The 23,458-nt window shown below is 51.6% G+C and overlaps 11 protein-coding genes across 11 annotated transcripts; 8 read left to right on the forward strand and 3 right to left on the reverse strand.

The window, feature by feature from the left end:
- Window positions 1-1,099: 1,099 nt before the first annotated feature.
- QC762_103670 (uncharacterized protein) lies at window positions 1,100-3,440 on the forward strand. The gene is made up of 3 exons (XM_062884753.1): window positions 1,100-1,850; window positions 1,907-3,190; window positions 3,245-3,440. Exons 1-3 carry the CDS (start codon window positions 1,632-1,634, stop codon window positions 3,371-3,373), a joined length of 1,632 nt encoding a protein of 543 aa, XP_062747649.1. The 5' UTR covers window positions 1,100-1,631; the 3' UTR covers window positions 3,374-3,440.
- Window positions 3,441-3,648: 208 nt separating this feature from the next.
- QC762_103680 (uncharacterized protein) lies at window positions 3,649-4,155 on the reverse strand (the record flags this gene model as incomplete). Its single annotated transcript, XM_062884754.1, has 1 exon — window positions 3,649-4,155. One exon carries the CDS (start codon window positions 4,153-4,155, stop codon window positions 3,649-3,651), a length of 507 nt encoding a protein of 168 aa, XP_062747650.1.
- A 585-nt stretch (window positions 4,156-4,740) lies between these two features.
- Window positions 4,741-5,089, reverse strand: QC762_103685 (uncharacterized protein; the record flags this gene model as incomplete). Its single annotated transcript, XM_062884755.1, has 2 exons — window positions 4,741-4,957; window positions 4,983-5,089. The coding sequence occupies 2 exons, from the start codon at window positions 5,087-5,089 to the stop codon at window positions 4,741-4,743; spliced, it is 324 nt and encodes a 107-aa protein (XP_062747651.1).
- Window positions 5,090-6,336: 1,247 nt separating this feature from the next.
- On the forward strand, window positions 6,337-8,019 carry QC762_103690 (uncharacterized protein; the record flags this gene model as incomplete). Its single annotated transcript, XM_062884757.1, has 1 exon — window positions 6,337-8,019. One exon carries the CDS (start codon window positions 6,337-6,339, stop codon window positions 8,017-8,019), a length of 1,683 nt encoding a protein of 560 aa, XP_062747652.1.
- Window positions 8,020-8,457: 438 nt separating this feature from the next.
- QC762_103691 (uncharacterized protein) lies at window positions 8,458-9,922 on the forward strand (the record flags this gene model as incomplete). The annotated part of the gene is made up of 2 exons (XM_062884756.1): window positions 8,458-8,566; window positions 8,617-9,922. 2 exons carry the CDS (start codon window positions 8,458-8,460, stop codon window positions 9,000-9,002), a joined length of 495 nt encoding a protein of 164 aa, XP_062747653.1. The 3' UTR covers window positions 9,003-9,922.
- A 626-nt stretch (window positions 9,923-10,548) lies between these two features.
- QC762_0001080 (uncharacterized protein) lies at window positions 10,549-10,972 on the forward strand (the record flags this gene model as incomplete). Its single annotated transcript, XM_062882746.1, has 3 exons — window positions 10,549-10,582; window positions 10,610-10,732; window positions 10,785-10,972. 3 exons carry the CDS (start codon window positions 10,549-10,551, stop codon window positions 10,970-10,972), a joined length of 345 nt encoding a protein of 114 aa, XP_062747654.1.
- Window positions 10,973-10,988: 16 nt separating this feature from the next.
- QC762_0001090 (uncharacterized protein) lies at window positions 10,989-11,556 on the forward strand (the record flags this gene model as incomplete). Its single annotated transcript, XM_062882747.1, is given in 4 exon segments — window positions 10,989-11,136; window positions 11,142-11,205; window positions 11,282-11,452; window positions 11,514-11,556. Coding segments are annotated over 4 exon segments (426 nt in total).
- A 4,793-nt stretch (window positions 11,557-16,349) lies between these two features.
- On the forward strand, window positions 16,350-17,096 carry QC762_103698 (uncharacterized protein; the record flags this gene model as incomplete). The annotated part of the gene is made up of 1 exon (XM_062884758.1): window positions 16,350-17,096. The coding sequence occupies one exon, from the start codon at window positions 16,350-16,352 to the stop codon at window positions 17,094-17,096; it is 747 nt and encodes a 248-aa protein (XP_062747656.1).
- Window positions 17,097-17,692: 596 nt separating this feature from the next.
- On the forward strand, window positions 17,693-18,993 carry QC762_103700 (uncharacterized protein). Its single transcript, XM_062884759.1, has 3 exons — window positions 17,693-18,004; window positions 18,057-18,105; window positions 18,167-18,993. The coding sequence occupies exons 1-3, from the start codon at window positions 17,885-17,887 to the stop codon at window positions 18,919-18,921; spliced, it is 924 nt and encodes a 307-aa protein (XP_062747657.1). The 5' UTR covers window positions 17,693-17,884; the 3' UTR covers window positions 18,922-18,993.
- Window positions 18,994-19,098: 105 nt separating this feature from the next.
- QC762_103710 (uncharacterized protein) lies at window positions 19,099-21,042 on the forward strand (the record flags this gene model as incomplete). The annotated part of the gene is made up of 2 exons (XM_062884760.1): window positions 19,099-19,340; window positions 19,409-21,042. Exons 1-2 carry the CDS (start codon window positions 19,172-19,174, stop codon window positions 21,040-21,042), a joined length of 1,803 nt encoding a protein of 600 aa, XP_062747658.1. The 5' UTR covers window positions 19,099-19,171.
- A 1,348-nt stretch (window positions 21,043-22,390) lies between these two features.
- Window positions 22,391-23,348, reverse strand: QC762_103720 (uncharacterized protein; the record flags this gene model as incomplete). The annotated part of the gene is made up of 2 exons (XM_062884761.1): window positions 22,391-22,559; window positions 23,248-23,348. 2 exons carry the CDS (start codon window positions 23,346-23,348, stop codon window positions 22,391-22,393), a joined length of 270 nt encoding a protein of 89 aa, XP_062747659.1.
- Window positions 23,349-23,458: the final 110 nt, after the last annotated feature.

The raw sequence follows: 23,458 nt of genomic DNA on the forward strand, positions 1-23,458 counted from the left end.
GGAGGCTGATACTATGCGAGTAAGCTGTGCATGTAAGATTGTTAGCTATGGAAGGTATCAATAAAATGGAGTAATACTTTTCGGACACCTCATTTCTACTTGCCGGATCCTCCACCCATAGGAGGAAAAGCCTTAACTACATTCCTTGTACTTTTTAAAGAGAAGAAATATATTGGGATATTTTTCGACGTTTAATTTAGATATTCAGTGGAAGATTTTGTATAAAAGTAGTCTGAAAGTATGAAAGTAGTGTGAAAGTGTATTATTTATATACTATTAAGATCCTAATAACGAAGAGAAGACTACATTAATGTGATAGTTTTAAAAGATAAATAAATCCTTAAAGATGTCACGGTTTTGGAAGACAGTGGAGACGTAAGGAACCAATCAGAACTGGACCGGGCGATAGAGCCGGGCTCACTGTCCAGGAAGATGGAACGGACCAATGAGATTGGGACCGGGGACCGCGGCGGGGCTCACGGTCCACGGTCCACTATCGGCCAATATGGAGAGGACCGAGGACAGTCTGGGAGTCAACGGTCCACGGTCCCAAGGTCTATATGTACGGAGGAACTGGCTGGTGTAAATAGACAGTTCCGCAGTATGCAATACAAGTCACAATCGTTGGTATCTAGACTGTTGTGATTGAGACAAGCCATTTATTGTACACTGTTTAGCTGTACCGAGCCAGGAGTGTTCAGAAGTGCCTTTAACCAGTATCCCTTTCAGAGGTTCCGGATAGGGATTCGTCACACTGGGTAGATATCTATAGTAACAGTAGTGGAGATTTTAGAAGCTAAATTTCTTAAGATTTTTACGTATCAAACCCTAACCTTGAGATAGAAGGTATGTATAAGATAAGAGAGAACTACGTATAAGATCGGGAGGGCATATATAAGATGTTGGGGGAGGCACCTCGATTAAGTCTCATTTATATATATATATATATATATTTAAATATCTTTATAATTTTATATGAATCTAAAGATTATGAGTGAAAGTGCTGTGGATAGAGGTCCGACAAGTTGAAATGGGGGTCCCGAAAAGTATTGCTCATAAAATGTTTTTGACGTCTATACTTTTTTACCATGGCCCTTGGGGAAAGTAGCCCCCAAAGCAAGGGAGCACGTGCTCAATCTGTGGTCTTCATTCCTTGGCAACTTTCTGGAATGTTCACCAGTTGCAGGATAATATTGAAACTGTGCATTTCCTTCCCCGGATTCTGATCGCCGGAACCATTCTAGCTGCAGGACATCCAACCGGTGAAGCTATGGCGTCATTGGGCTTTGGTGCCACAGAGGCACAGAAAAGCCAATTAACTGAGTTCTGAATCAAGCTTTTTCGGCATCGGTAACGGGCACTGGGGGGAGATGGCGCGATTGGAGTGCGTTTAGACGTTTTCCCCCGGATCTTGAGGGTGGGAAGACCCGGATTGGGGGTGGGATCGTCGTTTAACAATTGAGGTTACGGTTACGGTAGGACGACTGCACAAGTTGACAGCTGGTTTAAGGGCGGGGGAGGGAGGAAATGGGATATGAAACTGGCCTTTTTTTCATCTTTTCAATTTGTTTGTTACTATTTACATGGTTCTTGTGTTGTTGTTTGCGAGTTCTGAGGTGAAGTGAGTTAGCATGGTGGACAACAACGGTGCCATCACCGCAGCAAGCGGAAACAGCGACGGTGACGACAAGAAGGTTGGGGCTGGTGTAAACGGTGGGGGAGAAAACGAAAGAGACAACACCTCCTCCCTCTCTTCTGGCTCGGGCTCGGGGGAGCCCGACGACGCGATCCTGCCTAGGGGGCAGGTCGATCCTGTGTATGAGGAGAAGGCGAGGATTCTAAACCGGGCGGTAATGTTTCCCCCCCCACTCTTCCCAATCATAATCATTACTAATTGAGAAAGCAGATCCAAGAAATAGGCATAGGACCCTACCAATACCTCCTCTTCCTCGTCGTCGGCTTCGGCTGGGCGAGCGACAACCTCTGGCCCATCGCCACGTCCCTCATCCTGCCCCCCATCGCATTGGAATTTCTCCCTTCCCGCCCGGCATACCTCACCCTCGCGCAAAACATTGGGCTTTTGGCAGGGGCGATATTCTGGGGGTTTGGGTGTGATGTTTTTGGGAGGAAGTGGGCATTTAACCTCACGCTTGGGATCACGGCCGTGTTTGGGATGTGTGCTGCCTCCAGCCCAAACTTTGCGGCTATAGGGGTCTTTGCGAGCTTGTGGAGTTTTGGGGTGGGGGGAAACTTACCGGTGGACAGTGCGATCTTTTTGGAGTTTCTGCCGGGGAGTCATCAGTGGTTGTTGACTGTGTTAAGTGTGGACTGGGCGGTTGCGCAGGTGGTGGCTACGTTGGTTGCGTGGCCGCTTTTGGGCGGGATGACTTGTCAGGAGGGAGGAAACGGGGGTTGTGAGAGGGGGGAGAATATGGGGTGGAGGTGGTTTTTGATTGCGCTCGGGGGGTTGACGTTGTTGATGTTTGGGTTGAGGTTTGCGGCGTTCAAGATTTTCGAGAGTCCCAAGTTTTTGATGGGGCAGGGAAGGGACGAGGAGGCTGTGAGGGTGGTTCACGAGGTGGCGAGACGGAATGGGAGGGAGAGCGGGTTGACGGTGGAGGACTTGAGGAGGGCTGAGCCGGAGGGGTATGTGGCGAGGACGGATGTCAAGGTTGCCGTGAAGAGGAGGTTGGAGAATGTCAAGATGGAAAGGGTGAGGGTGTTGTTTTCGACGAGGAAGCTGGCGTGGTCGACGGGGTTGATTATGGCTATTTGGGCGTTTATTGGGTTGGGATATCCCCTTTACAATGCCTTCTTGCCGTATATTCAGGCCACGAGAGGAGCTGACTTTGGAGACGGGTCTACTTACCTGACATATCGTAACTCCCTCATCATTGCCGCTGTTGGCATCCCGGGAGCGCTTCTGGGAGGATATCTGGTCGAGCTGCCTCGCTTCGGCCGAAAAGGGACACTGTCTTTGTCGACAGTCTTGACCGGAGTGTTTTTGTATTGCTCGACAACGGCACTTGACTCCCAATCGCTACTCGGCTGGAACTGCGCGTTCAACTTTACGAGCAATGTGATGTACGCTGTCTTGTACAGTTTCACGCCAGAACTGTTTCCAACGCCCCAGAGAGGGACGGGGAACGCTTTGACGGCTACGTGCAATCGCATTTTTGGCATCATGGCGGTGAGTCTTTCGTCGTTGTTGATTGTGTGGATGGAATTGACTGACAATCTGTAGCCTATGGTGGCCATGTTTGCGGATCTACGAACTGCTGCGCCGGTCTACACCAGCGGCGCTCTTTTTATCGCTGCCGGAGTTTTGGTTCTTTTGTTGCCATTTGAGTCAAGGGGTAAAGCGGCGTTATGAGCGGTTCTGAGGGGTATCTTAGCCTCGTGATGTTGGACTTGACCGGCGTATTGGTTGAGTGGTATTGATTGTAAAGGGTAGTTCTGTTAACCTTGTGGCTGCCTTGTGTTCCGTTATGCCCTTCCAGCGACCTAAATATACACATAATCGTCACATTCTTCTCCAAGATCCTACATCAGCCTTGCTTTCTCATTTTGTGCCATCATCCGTGATCTCATTCCATCCATTTGCTCCCCGTCACCCATCACCTTCATCCCTCGCACAATAACCAGTCCTTAATGCAATGAAGTCCAAGCCCCAACCCCTAAAGCCCCCAACAGCATCCCCGTCCTTCCCAGATTCAACACCCCCCACCAATCCACCAGCTCCTTCGCTCCCTTCTCCTCACTCTCACTCACCACCACCGCGCCACTCGTCTTCACCCTCGCAGTCAGATCCGCCTCTCTCTTCAGCAGCGCGTTATTAGTTCCCATCATCAAAGCCAAGGTATAAGGAATAACCCCCACGCTCAAACCTCCAGCTGTCGTCCAGAGGTTTCGATGAGCAGGTGACTTTGCAGCAAGGTAGAAAAACCCGATCGCCGAGAGGATGGACAAAGGCGGCATGTGGGATTTACCGGTTAGGAACACCTTCTTCCACTGCTGGAGCATGAGCGGGGTTGGGGAGGTAAGCAGCAAGGGGGTAATGAGGGTGGAGAAAGTGAGGGAGAGGCCGGTTGTGAAGGCTGTTAGGAGGAGGGTGGAGGTTTTGATGAGGGGGAGGGAAGGTTTGGAGAGGGACATTTTGATGGGTTTTGAAAGAGATCAACTTTGGGAAAAGTAATGGTTTTTGGAGGAGATGTAACAGAGATTGTTGATGATGTAAATTGATAATTGTCGGACAAAACGTTCAAAGTGGGGCACAAAGGTCCAGGCGGGATTGTCGGGATCGGCTGCTTTGGCTCCGGATGGCGGGACTCGGTGACCTCTTCCCGTTCCGCCCGAAAGTGTTGGTGACATCAGCACAGGTGCTCTCATGTTGTGTGTGTTCAGCCCAGCAGCACTGCGGTAGTGTATACATTTGGATCAGGCGCCGCACCTGCAGTGTTGGGTCCTGTGTCATTCTTCAGGAAGCAATAATGTCCGGCTGGTCGGCAAGGCTTTTTCTTGGAGAAGTTAAGAGCCCATATCTACGCCTTTTCACCAACGACACAGCTTGACAAAGACCATCCCCTGGAGTAGGAACATTTTCAGCCAACGCAACACGGTATGAAAGATTGTACTCGGCGCAAATCTGGATGCACTGGTCCAGGCTCTCCACGCGGATTCGCAAAATATCGTGTGACCGATAAGATTGGATCACATCGGAAAAGTCTGTTGAGCACAACTTCATAAAATTGCGTTCGAATAGGGCTTCCCGTTACCCTCGCGAGGTGTATATATCGTTCCGTTAAGCTCTGGGCAGCCGCCGTCTGTAGCCACAGTACCGACCCTGAGATTGCTGGGAACTGTACTAGATGGGATTACACCACTCGATGTTACCGTTGCCATAGTTTCACTTGTGCTTTCGGGGGGTATCGTGGTTGTTGGTTCTGATTGCGATGTGCTGTTACAGTCAAGTCAGTCATCGAATGCTTTGCCAGCCGGAGTTTGCATACCTTGGTTGATGACTCGCCGCCAGCCCTCCAGCAAGACCGCCTCCAATTCCGCCTGCCAGTATCACCACGAACCCGACCATGACTACCCAAAATACCTTCACCGGGAGCCCAAGAACCTTCGGCTGGCTTACCGGAGACTTTTCTTTGGTGGTGGATGTAATTTCATGGCCAAACGAAGCCCCAGAATATGGCCCATGATCTTGATGCTGCGGGTGTTCATGTGGTATTGCCTCCAGCCCAGGACAATGGAGCGATTGTGTTGTTGGGCTCATAACTAGGCTTCATACGTGTAGTTTGTCAGAGAATGGAACACAAAATTTATCCGAAGGAGTGGATGGGAGCATTTTGTCTGCCGCACGTTGGAAAAAAGAAACAGAGGGTTATCAGACTTGATGGGCTGGGGCAGTTCTGATCACTTAAAGCCTGTTGATCAAGGCTCCCATCTTGTTCTTAGGTTCGGCGACCTAAAGTTGGCGATGTGGCCAAGTGCTACTATAGCTGCTGCTGTGCCGTATGGTTTGATGGAAAATAGATGAATTAAGATTCGCCATCGGCTCAGTCATAGTCTTCTGCACATATGCTTTGGCTTTGCCATGATGATCAGCATGACGGTTGTGCCGTAGCAGCCCGGTCGACCATCTGTCGCGGCTGGTTGAACTTGGTGTAACAGTAATATGGCCAGAATCAAGGGGCACTCAAGCTAAAATGAAGTCAATGGTAAGTAATGCTGTATTGAGCCCCCAAGTCCAGGGATAAACCGTTTGACAACCTGGAGGAGTTGCCTTCTACGACCTCAAAACCCACCCTCCCTTGTGATAGACATCAGGTTGCGATGACAGCCTGCGGTAGAAGCAGAGTTTTTAAAAGAGTGTTCATAAGAGTCCGTTGTTATTCAATAGAAATTGTGCGTAAAATAGAACAGAACGTTAAGAAGTCGGAACTCAGCATCACCTTTGAGAAATGAGATGAATATGAAGCTGAACCCACAGAAGCAGGTGTGAGCGCACAGACCATCCATCAAAATGCCAAGCTGCAGGGGTGTAACAGAAAAACTGGAGAAGGCACGAACTGTGCACGGACGGCGTCAGCACGGACGGCGTCAGCACGAAAACATCAGAAAAAAATTGAGGCGGTTGTGATGCACTATAAGTGCAAACATCGCTGATTGAAAATGAGTTTTTTGGCCTTGTGTGCTTGTCGCCAACCATGATTCACTAGATGGCTTCTCAATCAAGGTGATAAAGTCCTTGCCCATCTACCAGCATTCTCCCCACTCCATTTTTGCCTCTGTGGCTGCCCGGCAAAAGCTGTTGTGAAAAAACTTACAATGGCGCATCACACCAAGCGCTCTCACAACAATAGACTTGTTGTCAATGGCACTGCCATTGTCAACCACCCATCATCGACGGGTGTTGCTGATGCCACGCTTGCCCAACAAACTGCCTCCTTTTCTCACACCCTACTTGCTCACAGAACCAATTCTTCCTGCAACAAGTCGAAAGCAACAACCACCAACTCTTACATCAAAACATCTGCCAAAGCACTTATTCCTCTTCTATCTTCCTTGTCCTCAATAGCTGCTGCTCACACAACCAATCTCAAAAAGTCCCGACTTTCATCTGGGCCCCAGACCTTGTCTTCTGCGACCACTAAGTTCCTGTACAAGAGACTCCGCAAGCACGACCGCGCGACCTCCTCCTATTTTCAGAAAAGAAAGCAGTGGAAGCGCACTCACCGCCGTGTTGCTGTCAGAATAATGACTTCTCCTAGCCAACCCGGCCTCCCTGCGGCCTATGAGCCTTTGTCAGATGAAGAGACAGTCAACCAGCCCATTTCAAGCAGCACCAATTCTTCCAGGAGCACCTCGCCTTCGGATAGCAGCAGTAGTCGCCAGCAATCAGAGTCTGTCACCTCAGTGTCTAGCTTTGCGTCTTCGCAAAAGAGTACCGATGGCAAGTCTGAGAAGGTAGAGGAGAAGGAAAGAGTCAAAACCAAAGTCGAAATTAAGGTTGAGGCTGCCAGCATCAGCACTCAAGCCACCGAGGCGGCTGCCATCACTACCAGCGGCACCAGAACCAACCCGGCCAAGAGAAAACATGAAGAGACTGAGGATGACCCGACGCCTCAGCCGAAGAAGGTTGTGAAGTCAATCAGGCTGGTTATTAAGAAACCCACTGTCGCTATCTTGCCGCCGCCCTCTGCGATAGGCGCCGCCACCGAGGAGCCCCCTCTGATGTCTGGAGCTCGGGCTAGCCCACCACCTCCCATGGCAACTGCTGTCGCTAAGCCTACCACCAAAATCATCCTCAAGCGGCCTTCTTCCAGCGTTGCCCCCCCAGTCATGACCCCAGCCGTTGGCAATAACGGGGATCACGGGGAAACGGCCAAGCAGAAGAAGTTGGATAAGGGGAAGCGCAAGCTCATCGAACAAGAGGATGATGATGACGAAGAGACCATTCCCCCCTCAAAGAAGGCCAGATACACCAAAAACACCTACCAGGGTCCAGACAAGCCCTTACCAAAGATGGAGTATTTTGAGCGCCGTCGTCACGAAATGCTTGCTGATCCTCTTGGGTATGACGACCTCGTTCGGGACACGAATAAGCAGCCTGATGCCTACACCCGAAAGAAGTTCTTGCGATGGGAGAAACATTACCGACACCCCAAGCCTGAGAAGTTTGAGATGAGCGGTGCGCTCAATCCGCCAGACATGACTTCTGCACTTGCTGGCACCCCCAAGAAGAAGGGGGGAGAGAGCCTCTCCAGGAATGCCCGGAAGCGCGCTCATAGGAAGAGAGCTGAGGAGGAAGCCAATGCTTTGCGTCGGGAGAAGTCACGGGAAAGGACCACATCTGGCGGGGAGACAGAGGGCGAGGAGAAGCTCACTGGGAAGGGAAAAGGGGTCGCCAGGATTGGGCAGGGCAAAGACGCCAGTATAGGTTATAACAAGCAACAACAACAGCGCATGAAGAGCACCGGTAGACAATACAATGGCGGTTCAGTTTATTGATCATCTTTTATTTTTACTTTCTCCCACTGCGGGAGGAGCATCGTGGCTTGGAAGCTTCGGCCAAGGGCTGGTTCTTGGCTGGGGCCATGGGGAATCAATCCTTTTTATTCACCTTACCCGCGTTCAATGTATCTTTGAACGACAGCACTGTCGATGTCGATGTCGATGTCAACGATCACGACACCATCTTGTTAAGTTTATGCACTTGCTTACGTGTCTCCCCGTGTCTGTACTGTCTTCAGTTTGAGTTCGTCCATTTTGCTAACAGTATGGTCGGCCACGCGAGTTCGTAACAAGCCTCCGCCATGAGGGAGCCACCTCTCAAGCCGCTATCTGAGTTAAACCCTTTCTCTCCTATCCCATGGTCGTGTGATAAGCTTTCCTCCTCTCACCACTAACCTCATCGAAAATTTGCACGCAAGACATACAGTTAACAACATGGATCCGCGGTACGTGGCCTTCTTCATCTATCCCGACACCCGTGTGCCATCGATCGAGGGCCCAGACGGATTTGCGGTCACCATGACATATCCGTTCGGAATATCCTGTAAGTTCCAAGATCCCATATGCGAGAGGACGACTGACCATCTGTGGTAGTGGCGAATCACCAGCTCGGGGGTCGATATGAGACTGAAGATGAAGAGACCTCCCCACAAGCCCAGGCCACGGAACGACAGGCTGTTTTCCCCACTGATGAGCTCGGTTCTCGAGGCCGGAAAAGAAGCTACACCCTCGCGCACCAAGACGATCAACAACCGGCTCCCATTCTCCCAGAACACTTGGAAGGTTTTCTCCACAACGAGGAGGAATACGCTCGGCTCACCAAGAGGGGGCGATACGAGTTTGCCAGGTCTGGAAAGGAGCCTCGCTTCGAGGATATTATGGATGATTTCATGGCAAGCCTAGAAGATCACTTGCCCGAGCCTCAGACCACTGAAAACAGATACACCCCAGCAATCTGTCCGTGTGGCGTCGAGTACTGACTGATTCCGGATTGGGAGAGGGATAAGAAAAACTGGATCTGTCGATGGGCTGCATTGATCTAGGATGATGACGGGGACGGGAGATATGATCACGATTGTTCGTTGGGACCTATATGGACGACATTCAAGCTCGATTTCTGGAAGTTGGTCTTACCAAGCGAATGATAGCCCCTTTCTTGGGGTGGAGTCCATGGGACAAGTGCTGGCGGGCGGGGGGGACTCTATTCACTGAGTTTACTTATCACTGATTGATAACCCTATCTCCTCCGCCATCAGACTCGCCACGGAGCCGTCTACCAGTTTTGTTCCCGCCAACTATACCGGCTTCGACGTTGAGTCGGTGCTCATGGAAAAGTTGCCCAGCATTGAGTAAGCGACTACTGCCACAATTTGCGACCCCGACATCCCGCTTCCCCCGGTCGAGCTTGAGGGTGCAATCGCCCCCAACTATATCTATCGAGAGCTGAAGAACTTGGTAGGTTCAAGACCGCGTAATACATATCATGATGAACTAACGGTGTTTACAGGTCCTGGTCTCGCGGGGTATATACCTTGTACTCCGTTCATTGGAGAAATGTTCGAGACCAGCTGCCCAAGAGGTGACGCCGCCGTTATCTGGAGGCTTTCTACCAGCTCAAGAGCCGGCCCTTCACAGTTGCAAGAGAAAGCGTTACAACAAAACGCCATACCCTCGCAGAGACCCTAAGACCGGTTACGTGGCTCCCATCCTTCTGAGAGGGCAACTCAAAGTCGAAGATGATGAAGAAGATGGCCGAGAGTTGAAGAAGCCAAGAGATTGATTTACTCCTGTGGGGGGAAAGAACCTCGATTTCAGAATGGGACGACAGAAGTGTCACTCTTGAATATCATTCAGGGATCAGGCAAACCTCAGGTTGGGATGATTGTAACAGCACGCTCGAGCTGAGTCTGTTGCCTTGAGTGGATGAGGACTTTGCCTGGGATGGCTATAAATATCAACATTTGCTTCTTGTACTGTTTCGTTGCCGCCATGATTACCACTTCTCTGACCCGTGAACACTGGTGGAAGTTCATGGTCTGCGTGGAATTTCCATATTCACGTGATTGTTTATTTTATCTTGCCATTCCTTCCCTCCCACGCTCAAACTTCGAGTGTCGTCCCAGCCCTCAGGCAGACGCGCGTGGTCCGCGTCAGGTTGCTCCTTCCTCAAGTTACCCCGTGCCATTCAGAAGAATATCCTGCTATTGTTCATCTGAATAATAATAGGGCAATGACGGCAGGGCTCAACGGAGCCGATGAACTTTTTTCCTGTTGCAGGAAGAACAGTCTCTTCCCACCACCGCTCTCTCTCACAGCTCTATTCCCAGATCTCTGCCCAGATCTCTCTTCCCACCGACTTTTCCATTACTGCCTCCTTTAACCAGATCTTGTCGACAATATACGTCGAGCTTCACTCACATTATTCGTCATCTCCAAGGTTGAGACCAGTCTCTTCACACCGACCAATTCTCGGAATACTTCATCTTTGCCCCAGTCGTAATCAGCACCGCTTCAAAAGTCGCTACCATGAGATTCGCCGGCTGCTACGGTGATAACCCCCGTACCGCGCTGTTCCCCTGGTAAAAAGCGCTTGAAGACCTGATAATTCCTGTTCCTTCGGTCGCCTGTGACGAGCGCGATGTGCCCATCCGGTCGATGGAGCACGAAGGAGACCATGCCTTCAAACCACGCGCGGGAGCCGGGCGATTTGGTAGGCTCGGGATATTCAGTATCAGAAAAAGCCATACTAACAATATTAACAGCTGAGTTGGTTGCTTCACAGTTCGATTCTTCTCCAGCTCAGAAGCACGATACCCGGTGGGCTGGATCGTGGACGGAGGCGGCCAAGAATGCGTCTGAAGCCATCAAGGCAGGGTTTATTTCTACGACTCAGTCTCGGAATGATTACAGCCAGAAAAGAGGCTTCAGAAATAGCCCTTATCCTCGATAAACCCGAGGGACTGATCATGTGCCTGTTCTTTTGGGAGGATCCATGGACAACACCAGCGAGAGCGACGAGGAGGAGCATTTTCGCCCGACCAAAAAGATGCGTTTCCAAGCGACTTAGATTTCCCATGATGACCATCAGGACCAGGACGGCAATGAAGGAATCGAGTCAGGAGACAATATTGAGGAAGATGACAGCCAGTATGCCGATTCGCTGTCTTTCTCGCCACCCAACAGGTTTGACACTCCCCCCTGTTTATATATTGCTGAGTACCTATCATAAGCAGCCTTTATTAACTAGAAACCGTAATAGTGACGACAAAATCCTCACTGATGCCTGGCTGAGGTCCATTGTCGATCTGAACCCAGCCGATCACGAAGCAGACACTGATGACCGAAACTTCATTAAGGCCTGGCTGGAATCCGTTGTCGGCTTGAGACCAGCCGATTATGAAGCCCAAAATGACGACAACGCCTTTGATAGGTTTGTCTTTTCCTATTCACATACTGCTCAGCTACTATCATGAACACCCTTCGCTGACTAGAGACTGTGGTAGCGACGAGAGTAGCCTCATTGGGCCTGGTTAAATTCCATTGTCGACCTGAGCCCAGCCGATCACGAAGTCTAGAACCACGACACCGTTTTAGGCAGCCCTGTCTTCCATAGCCGTTATACAACCGCCAGCCGTTCTGTCTCTTGCGGCTCGTCCGCTACTCATTGCCGCTCCGTTTCTGACGGCTCGTCGGTAGCTCTTGGCCGCTAGAGAAAGCTTTATGGGGGGCCTTCTGGGATTTGATACAGAATGCGGTCGCACAGCCGTTTGGCTTGTCCTAGCTCATAGAGTTTTCTCAACTGGTAGGAGGAACCAAGATAGATAAACGTACTGAATATCATATTTTGTGTCAGAACGTGTGTCCCCCAGATTACTTCGGGTACCTATAGGACAGATCAAGACGATTAAAATGGAAGTATTCTGGATATATATCCTCTAACTCTGAGCTATGGTCTGTCATCAAAAGATGACTTTTACATTGAGGACGTTGTAATTGTTGACAATTCTTGGCATCTCTGTACTTCCCTCCAGCTTTGACCTGAGAGAGTGGAAGACGGACTTTGAGTAGATAGTTTGTGATCCCTAAGCTCAAGCCTCCACCTTCAGGATTGAAGAGATTCGGCTCAGATAATAACCGGGCAATGTCAGGCTACTTCGTCGTGTAAGCGTCGTAGGGAAGTCAGCTAGACCAGAAAGTTAAAGCACGTGGTTGATGAATTCTTCATAGATTTCAACTTGCTCCGCGCTATCCACTTGAGCATCTTGCTATTGTAGGCTGGAGCAACAATAAGAGCAATACTTATTGAAGGGTGGGCCGTGGCCGACTGCTCCTCTCAAGTGAATCGGGACAGTACCTTTTCTCTTGAAATATTTTCTTTTGTCACCTCTCATCTTCGACCTTCTCTTCACAGAGCATCCGTCCTCAGAATTTGGGCCCGCTGCTTGTATCGATCGGTTCGCACCTTTCAACCTTCAATCGACTTTCCCAACCATAACAACAGCTCGAGATCCTTCAGCACGACCAGCATGGAGTCTACATCCAACTATTTATACGGGCAGCTTTTGTGGCGAGTCGCCATCTCTGAATCGCAGGTAGTTTAGCCATGAAGTTGAACTCGAAATGAAAGCCAATGAATTCTTGATGATCTACCACTTAACACACCTACAAGTCATGGAAACCATGAGGATCGAGAGGCTGCCCCATTGGAAGGGTTCCTTATGTCATGTGGCTCCCTTGCCTTCCCACTCGGATGCTTTCATGAGCCAGATTCCTGCCGAGCGCGGGCAAAAGCGACAAAGACGTTCACTGACGCCATACTACCCCAAGGAGGGACCTCAAGCCAGTCACACCAGGGAGGACCCTGACAACCAGGACGAGAACAACGACGGGAATTCCCGCCCGACCAAAAGACAGCGGGTGACCCGCGACGATGTCGTGTCTGTGGCGCCCTCCAGGACTCTTGACTTTGAGGATATTCGTTGTTCAGCTTCGTCAGAGACCCCCGAATTCGAGAAGATTGATTCTTCGGCCTCTTCAGAAACTCTTGACTTTGAGAAACATGATTCTTCGACCGCTTATGAGCCCACGCGTTCTTCCTCTGGCCATCCTACCGCCATTGTTGATCAATTATTTGATTCCTATATTGCAGCCCCTTCTCCCGAGGCTGTCGAGTCTGTGATGAAGTCAATTGAAACCGGCGACGATTGCGAGGAGTATTCTGAGCTTCTATCGTTCTTGCCGCTGATCAGGTCCGTTCTTCTCCCTGAATTCATTCTAAGCTTTTATCTTTCTGAATCTTACTCACGGGCTATAGCAGTCACGCTGATCAGACAATCTTGGATCACTGGACGGAATTTATTGTGGGAATAAACCCAACAGAGCTCGAGAACGAAGCGGTTGAGTCGGTAGATCTTGGTGTTTGGACCACTGATCTAACTTTTGGAAGGAGGGTGTCCAACTGGCTGGAATCAATCGTCGAGGTCGGGGAGAACTGGGAAGATGACACGCCCAGCTCAGTTATTCCATTTTCAAGGAACGACCAACGCGACACCATCAATAGGGGGAGCGTTCATGATCGGTACCCACGAAGTCCCAGCTTCAGTCCCAAGACGCCGTCAGTTTGGTTTCGTACTAGTATCATGTATGTTAGGGTCTGGAGTGTACTAAATAAATGGACAGAAGGGGTCAATTAGCCCTTTACTTCATATTTTGTGTTGGGAATGCCTGAAGACTATGACTAGTTCCAGCAGGAGCGGAAGAAGATACTCGCTTACGCGTTTCCAGAAACCCAAACAGATATAGAACGGTTTATAGAAACACTGCCTACATACTTCCCATCGTTAAATACAGCGTTCCCCTTAGTTTCCCTGTTCTAAACCTACTACTTTAAAAAAAATTTCCTTGATAACAAACTATAATAGCGCTGATAAAAACCTTTACGACGATATGTAGAAGTTTATTGCCCATGAGCACAGCAAATCCCGAAGCCGCCTGGGAATGGTAAGTACTGCCCGGGATAAGACACTCTCGGTTGTTTACCTTTCCCATCTTTCTCCTCACTGGAAAACCAGTCCAACTCTCATCTTCCACTATACCAAGACTTTGAAACTTCAACAACATCTCTTTACATACCTTCATACCCATTTTCTCCAATGCCACTGCGCCCAGCCACTGGTCCTATTCCTGCCCGGGTCTCATCCAACATGGGCCAGAAAACCAACACCACGCTTCCTGACCCAGATATGCCTCTTCCGTCCACAGCTGTGACTTGAAAACGAAAGACTCACCACCCTAGATGAGGAAGGGGGAAATTGAAGCGGGGAGTGTCAAATGAAAATGTACAAATTAGTTCTTCTTCAGCGACACCTCTTGCAATGTAGTCATTTTTGTTGTTTTCAAAGTTGCTCCCGGCGTTCTGGTGGACCACTGTTTTTGCGCCAGCTGATCTCTTCTGTCCACCACTTTTGGCCAAAAGCTCTCCCGAACTTTTTTCTACTGTCCGTCCCAGATTGCCTCCATCGATAACCTTCATCGGCCACCCTCATCCCACAAACCATGAATACCACCCTCAACGGGTTGGTGGCTGGCCGACAAGCGCACCGCAGGCAGAGCCTGTCGCGCCCAAGCCCAGGAAAATCAGTACGATGTTAAGACTTCGTCTCCCAAACATCCCCCAGAACCACTCAACTCAGTAAGTTTGAGAATCCGACTGTGGGTTACCAAGAAAGCTGACAAGACCGACAGCCAAAAGAGCTGTAACTTCTGAGTTGGACTTCTCAGTTTCGCAATCACAGCTTGATGCTCCTCAGCCATAACCCCCAGTGGACTGGTGGGTGGGTGGTACAAGGGAATGGACCAAGTAGAAGCTGCCACGCCCAGGACCCGATTTTCGTTGCCCAAGCAAGCTGTTCACATAAGAGGGCAGAAGAGAAAGAGAATCGTCTACACCCTATAACCGCGTCAAGATCCTCAGGCCGGATAGATCGCCCAATCATGTTGCGAGATCATCATGATGTTAGCAGTGATGAGGAGAGCTCTCCGGGACAGCACCCAACCAAAAGAAGGCGACTTGATATCACACCAGGGCCTCGGCGGTGTGTCGAAACTGCCATTGGCAACCGAAGATCACCATGATGTGGTGTCGAGATTCTCGCCCTTCAATCTGTTCGTTATCCTCATGTGTCCAAGGCCTGAAGGATGGAAGACTCGAGACTTGCGAGGTTGGGATAAGGAATTCAGCAGCAATACTGTATATTAGTTTACTTCTGGGGTGGTTCCTCTTGTAGTCGAAGAAGAGGAACAGTCACAAACAGACTCTTATCTATCAGTGAGTAGTGCCTGTCTTGGCCTCAAGCTCGATGGATTTTTTATGCAAGACCCAATATTGATCAAACAATGAGACGATTGTGTATGCCCCGGTCTGGATCCAGTTATCACCCCAAGAATGATGACGGGGAGAGTCCATCGAAATCCATGTAGGCCTTTTGCGCTGGAGAAACTTGTCAGATAGATGGCCTTGCTGAAGTGTTCCTGCTCCTTCGCCCGCTGTAAAGCAGCTCCGTGTCCAGGATAGAAATGCAGGGGCATCTTTGACGGAAAGGAAGAAGCACACAACTTGATATTCACGGGTGCTGTTGGCTCGGCGGCTCGGCGGTCTGTTTCTTGGGAGAAAGGAAGACGCTAAAAGATGCACTGATCCAAAATCATCATCGCGACAATCTGGTGGTTGTTGAACTGCTTCCGTTTAGGGCTGGTCATCGTCGCCTTTGACGTTCCTGGAACAGGAGGGGCGAATAGATTCGGAGGAGGGGGTGCAGAGAGGTGCTCGCACGCGCTTCTCTAGCCGAGCTGCCAGAGTGGTTTCTTGGGATGTTCAACGGAAAAAAAAAAAAAAAGAAAAAAACCCCCGATGGGGATGCCGACGTACCTTTGCCTCCCGAGGCGGAAAGCCACTCTTCCTTGATGAAAAACAACACATGTCTCGGGTCAAATCCGGTGGAGATAGGCGCATCGTCGATGCTGTTTTGAACCTTACTATGGCCTCTGATAGGCATTAATGTTCAGCCTCAACCCGTAATCTGCAGCCCTTTCAACGGCGCTCGAAAGAGTCAACGGCTATTGCCAGACGAAACAGACCTCGAACTCCAGACAAAGCCACAAAAAACTCTTCGTCCTCAACGCCCGGTTTCCCACCACCACAGCCAATCGAGAGGTACCGTGTCCAAAGCCTCAAAGCCAGAAGCCCAGAGATGAACACAGTGAAACTTGGATTTTTCGTTGGTCAATTTCCTCCCACGAAAAGATAGTACAACCGCTCAACCACAAGCATGCCCGTACACCAACCCCCCAACCTAGCCGCCCTCGCAGACGCAACCTCAACCGCCCTCCACACGCGCCGACGAACCCCTCCGTACCAAATTTTCAAGTTCGACATCCCCAATTACAAACCCCCATCCTCTCCCGCCGCTGTCCTCCCACCAGCAATCCAAAAACTGGTTTCCCACCCCAAGAAACCACCATTCAACTACCCCCCCAGAAACCCAACCCAACCCACTCATCCCCAGCCTCCCAACCCCTCCCCATTCCCTTTCGGCTCGACACCCCAAGAGATTGACACCTTCTTCCTCTCTCCCAGCCCCGGGCAAGACCCCCAAGAGGAATACGTCCTTAGCCCACCACCACAAGGGGAACCACCCAAGCCCGACGCCGCAAAAGTCAAGATGGGCAAAATGAAATGGTTGGCTGGGTACGCCGTCACCTCTCCCTGTGAGCTTCCCGGTCCGGTGAAGCAGACAGTCGTGGAGGAGGAGAGTGGCGAGGTGGTAGGGACGAGGTGGGTTGCGGTGAAGGTTGAGAAGGAGATGATGGACTTGTATGTACCAGAGTGGGAAGACTTTGACTCTGATTGTGAGGGGTACAGCGGGAGGGAGGGGGGTGTCACTCCAAAGGGGAAAGGGAAAGGGGTGGGGGGTGACGAGGTTGGATCAGAGGCTGAGGGGATTGTGAGACAAGAGGGGAAGGAGAAAAAAGATGATGGGGACGATCAAGAGGTTTGGGAGGAGTTTGGCTGGTAAAAGGAAGCCAAGGGCGGAGGAGGGGAGGGAGCAGACTCGTGTACGTGGCGGGAAATTAGATAGGGACCAGACTCCTGGGCCCCATGGGGCAAGAGGATACAAAGGGAGAGGTACCCGGTGATTTTGGGCGTCTCAGAGGCACATGATACCCACCGATTTGGGCGTTAAAAGCCTGGAAGGCACGGGTTGGCTTGGTTGGAAGCGTTTGGGGAACCAGTGTTTCAAGACTTTATGATGGTAACAATGGATGATATTCATGGACTTTGGTGTGATTTTGATATGTAGAGGAATACAGCAATACATGTTGGTGCCTGACCTTGATATCAAGACTTGATACTTGACAACCCGGTATTCCGGAATCACAAGGTCTCCGCAGTGGAATAACATCATTCCAGAGTGGCAGAATATATCAAAACGGCGTCAACCTTGATGAGGCTGAATGTCTCTGCGGGAAAAACACAGGCTGGCAACGGCCGTCGAGGACCCCCCCAGCAGCCGCTAACACACCCCTGCCAGCAGTTCTTTGCGGGGTACAGCTCCCCCGGGCCCCGTGGCTCCCCACTTGGAGGAACCTCGGCTGGCGGCATCGGCCCCCGCAAGACGCTGTCGCCAGCGCAAATCCGTCAGTTGCCATGAGACCCGGACCTTGGCGTCGCCATAAATGGTATATCAGGGCCGAGTCCCATCTGGTCTGATCTGATAAGTTTCTGATCGTCAATTGACTGACTCTGTATCTTTGCTGTTTACTTTGTTTCCGTTCAACATATACCCTCCATATAATATCCAAAATGTCTGGCCCTGGTGTTGGTTTCGAGTATCCCTCTCGCGAGGTGAGCTGGCTCAAGCGTGATGCTCTCCTCTTTGCCAACTCGATTGGCTGCACCTCGGAGGAGCTTCACTTCCTCTACGTATGCATACTCACCCTCATATGGCCATTGAACCGCTACTAACAGCACATAGGAGCTCGACCCCAACTTCGCTGTTTTCCCCACCTACCCTGTCATTCTCAGTACGTTTGAGCTGCCATCAACAGCCTCGTGGTGCATGGAAGCTAACAAAGACCAAAACAGTGTTCAAGGAGACGCACCCCGAAGTAGTCGACTTCTACGCCGCCCAAAAGTCCGTCACCATCCCCGGCGTCCCCGTCTTCGACCCCACCCGCGTCGTCGACGGCCAGCGCCTCCTCGAGTTCCTCAAGCCCCTCCCTACCTCCTCCGCCGGTCGGAAATTCGAGGTCCGCACCAAGGTCCTCGGTGTCTACGACAAGGGCAAGCCTGGGACCGTCGTCGAGACCCAGACCGACCTCGTCGACGCCGAGAAGAACGAGTCCTACGCTCGCGTTACCACCTCTTCCTTCTACGTTGGCCAGGGCAACTGGGGCGGTCCCAAGGGCCCTGCCACCGTCAACTTCCCCCCTCCCGAGGGCAAGAAGCCCGACCTGGTGCTTGAGAACCAGACCACCAACGAAACCCCGTTGCTGTACAGACTCAATGGCGACTACAACCCCCTCCATGCCCACCCGGAGCCTGGTGCCAAGATGGGTTTCGGTGGTGTGATCATCCACGGCTTGTACTCGTGGAACTGGGCGTGCCATGGCTTGCTGCAGCACCTCGGTGGCAGCAACCCTGCCAACTTCAAGGAGTACCAGGCTAGATTTGCGTCACCGGTTAGACCCGGTGACAAGCTCATTTTGGAGGCGTGGAAGACTGGCGAGTTCAAGGGCGAGTGGGAGGAGATCAGGTTCTTGGTGAAGAACAGCCACGGCAAGGTTGTGCTAAGCAACGGCCGGGCGCTCATCAAGACTGGCGCCAAGGGCAAGTTGTAAAGTTATGATGCTGTGTATAATTTTGGATAAAAAGCGTAATGAGATATGTTGGACAACCAAAACTTGTTATGATGATGATGCTTGTCTCGTGTGAGGTGCCCAGAGATGATGCTCTGGCAGCTCAACTTGCATGTTGCTGCCTGACTGTCCTTTCCAGTTTCAATTGAATCCACTCACCAAATTCACTCCATTTTCACAACAAATCAAAGACCAGTCCCGCGGAAAAAGCAGCTCAAGCCAATTAAAAAAAATGAAGGAAGCGACAATTGGCCAGCGCAGGTCTTACGATGGCGCTCTTTGCACTGTGAGATATATCGGTGAAGTGGCCGGCACGACAGGATCATGGCTGGGTGTTGAGTGGGACGACCCATCGCGGGGCAAGCATGATGGTCAGCACAAGGGCGTCCGCTACTTTACATGTGAGTCTCTGAACTGATTTCGTCCATCATGGCGACGCGAGGCACGATTGACTGACATTCTTGATCAGGCAAAAGTCAAGCTCTCACATCGGCCTCTTTTGTCCGCCCGACCAGACCGGTGGACCCACCTCGGACCTTCCTCTCTGCGCTGCAATACAAATATGCACCCCCTGAGGAACAGCAGAAGCCTGGGCAACCTGCTCCGAGGCCGATTGTTTTCTCAGGGAAGGTAGCGGAAGAGGTTGGGTTTGAGAAGATCAGGAGACAGCAGGCTCAGCTGGGAGAGCTGCTGTATGTCATCTTGGACAGCACCAAGGTTGCAACAGCATACTCGGACGATGAGAAAGCAAAGGGACAGCAGATTGGGGAGGTTTGCCCCAAAATCAGAGAGCTGGATCTGAGTCGGAATTTGCTGGAACACTTTGATCCTGTGGTGGACATCTGCGCTGAGCTGCTTCTACTGAGGAGCCTCAAGGTCAACTGGAACCGCTTCCGCAACGTGCTTGAAGACAAGAAACTCGAAAGAGCAGGCGATGCCTTTGAAGGCGTGAAGGAGCTGGCTCTCGAAGACACGTTACTCACCTGGCACGAAATATGCCACATCGCCGCTCGATTCCCAACGCTGAGCACCCTACACGCCGGCTCAAACCAGCTATCCTCTCTCTCACCCCTCCCGCCATCAGCTCCCTTTACCTCCAACCTCGTCACCCTCGATCTCGAATTCAACCAGTTCACCTCCCTATCCGATCTTGCTCCCTTATCATCACTCACCTCCCTCAAAAACCTCATCCTCAAAAAGAACAAAATCACCACCCTCACCACCCCCACTGCCCCTCTCCCAGCCTTCTCCCCCACCCTCAACTACGTCGACCTCTCCTACAACCTCATCTCCACCTGGTCCACCGTCGACTCCCTCCCTTCCTCCTTCCCCGGCCTCACCTCCCTGAGATTCACCCACAACCCCCTCTACGACAACCCCGACCTCGACACCCCAGGCTCTCTTCCTCCACCCCCCCAACAAACAACCACCACCAGCACCTCAACCAGCGCCGCCAGCACCCTAGGCAAAACAGAAGAAGCCTACATGCTCCTCGTCGCCCGCCTCCCCCCAACACTCAAAACCCTCAACTTCTCCACCATCACCACGGCCGACCGCTCCGACGCGGAAATGTTTTACCTCTCCCGCATCACCAAACAGCTGTCCTCCGTCCCGGAAACGGAAGAGCATTTAATACTGGAGAAACACCCCAAGTGGAAGTACTTGTGTGATAGTTACGGTGAACCGACAATCACTCGTCGGCAGGAGGTGAACCCAAACTTTTTGGAGGCCAGGTTGATAGATGTCAAGTTTTGGGCGGTGTTTGATGGGGAGGAGACAACAGCAAAGAGTGTGAGGGTGCCGAGGGCGTTTGATATTTATGCTGTCAAAGGGATTGCGGGGAGGTTGTTTGGGCTGAGGGCTTGGGAGGTGAGGTTGGTGTGGGAGACGGGGGAGTGGGATCCTGTTGGGGGGTTTGAGGTTGAGGGTGGGGATGGGGAGGAGAGTGATGATGGGGGGGAAGAGGAGACCAAGGAGGGGGGCGGGGGAGAGAACAAAAAGGGACGGTGGGTGAAGAGGGAGGTTGAGTTGAAGGATGGGCCTAGACAGTTTGGGTATTGCGTTGATGGGACGGAGGTTACTGTGAGGGTTGAGAAGAGGTGATGAGATTTGTTTGGCGGTTGTTGCCTAGAGCTGGGGTAGGAAACTGCAGGTTGTTTTACGGGATACTACAGGTTTTGTTTGTTGCAGTCACAATACTGGCGGCGGTATTTTTTAGTTATAAAACGCGGTTTCTTGCCTTTTCTATTCCAGACTCTCTTCATCTATTCTTCCTCAAGTGCTGGCTGCCTGTTATCAATCATCAGTGCACCGCCATGGCTCCCAGTCCCTTCTACTACATCGTCAGACCTGACACCCAACGCAGGACCAAGACTAACCAGATTCAGGCTCTTCGTGGGGCCAATGTCCCGCTCATCGCTGTTGACGAACTTCCCGACTGGATTGATATCTATGGGGTGCCCCGTGAAATCCCCAGCGAGCAGACGATTGGGCTTCAGAACCTGGGGCTAATGTCCAAGAACTCGGAGCCCTATCTGGTGCAGCTTCACCAGAAAGTCTTTGCCGCCCGCCGTGAGCAATACCATGGAGACGATTCAAGAGGTCAGGCTACCGCGGTGCCTTCAAGCAGTCCTGCTGTTCCTTCAAGCCGTCCCGCCGTTCCTTCAAGCCGTCCTGCTGCTCCTTCAAGCAGTCCTACTGCGTCTCCTACAAGCCATCAGGCGACACTTCCGCCCCAAGCTCAACCCCAGGTTCCAGTCGCCAACACAGCACCTGCTACCAACTCGCCACGGCAACCACCTCAAGCCATGTCCACCGCTATTCCTCAGACACAGGCTGCCCCGACTGCTCAACCGGTACAGACCTCTGTTCCCGCCCACACATCTGTCACCCAAGCGCCACCACCGACATCTACTGTCCCGGCGGGACTCCTGACCTCGCGACACGCGCCCAAACCCCCGACAGCTACACCGGCGCAATCAGCACCGCAACCTACTACCGTTCTATCCCCCGCTACTCCCTGTCCCCCTCCACCTCCCCCAGAAACCCCATCATCAGCCCCAGCGCCTGCCCCTCCAGCAGCAGCCTCCCAGCCCGGAGCCCCTGCTCAGCAAACTGTCTCTATCACCACCACCAACGCCACCACCATTCAACCCCAACCCCCGCTCCAACCCGCTCCCCCAGGAACATCAACCTCCTCCCCCATCACCATCACCCCAGCACCCCAAGAACCCTGCCTCCACTACCTAAAATGGGGCAAATGCAAGTTCCAACCCCACTGTAAACACTCTCACCTCATCACCCCCGCCTCCCTTGTCCTAGCCGGCTTCCCCTCCGGTTCTTTTCCTCCTTGGATCAGAAAACGAGTCTCCCGACTAAACAACCCCAACCCCAACCCCCCTTCTCAACCCTCCCGCCCCCCTTACTACCCCCAGCGTCACCACCCCTACTACTACTCCTCCTCCTCCTCCTCCTCCTCCTCCTCCTCCTTCTCCTCCTCCTCCACCACCACCACCTCATCCGACACCCACTCCCTCATCTCCTCCTCCTCTTCCTCCAGCCCCCGGGTGAGGGTGGCCAAAAGAGGAACGGCAACCAAAAAAGTGAAAAAGCAGGAGAGACTGCTGCAGGAGATGCAACTCCGGCTTGAGAATCTAACTCTCAAGCAAAAGGAACGGGAGCTCAAAGTTGCGTTGATGAGGCAGCAGCAGCAATTGGGGTTGGGTTTGTCGGGGGGGAGTGGGGGTGGGTATACAATCAACTCTCTCGGGGGGGTCGTCACCGCGACAACAAACAGTAAAAAGAGGCTGAGGTTGCCCAGACGGGGGAACACGCCTCTTGATCGGCAGAGGAAGCGGGTTAGAGAGGAAACACCGGAAGGGGGGAAGGTTGGGGTTGTTGTTGTGATGGAGGAGGGCAAGGGGAAGGAGGTTGTTGAGGAGGTCAGGAAGGAGGAAAGCACGGAAACCGAAAAGGGGGTGGTGCTGGTTGAGATTTAGTTGTTTGACGAGATGGGTGGTCACAGGAATGAGCATGAGGAGAGGTGAAAAATGGCATCATGATGTATTTCTTGTTGGCTATTGAGTTGAATCTAAATGCGGTAGAGCTATCAATCTCAGTTAGCCATTGCCCTCGTCCAATGAACAGAAAGTGAGTGACAAAGTCGAGAAAAGAGGCATGTCAGGAATAAGTGTAATGTGAGATAGTCCACACCGATGTCCCGAGGGAAATCTTGAGAATTGCAGAATTCTTGGAAGAATCATTCATCATGTTGCCTGGAGATAGCGACAGAAAGGGAGAATAACTTACATCTTTATTCTTGACTGTGCCGCCGCATCAATTCCATGTTTCCAATTGGTCGTGTCAAGTTGAAAAAAGAATGGCAAAAATCGAAGGCTTGAAAATTTCATAGTGGGCGGGGAGAAACTTGCTGCTCAGGATTACGTAAGCGCTCTTCCATGCACCTTGACCAGGGTTAGGGTCACGACAGTGCCCCTATTTCTGCTATGCGTGTATGCTC

The sequence above is a fragment of the Podospora pseudocomata genome (assembly GCF_035222375.1).
Source record: "Podospora pseudocomata strain CBS 415.72m chromosome 1 map unlocalized CBS415.72m_1, whole genome shotgun sequence".
Taxonomy (NCBI): Eukaryota; Fungi; Ascomycota; class Sordariomycetes; order Sordariales; family Podosporaceae; genus Podospora; species Podospora pseudocomata.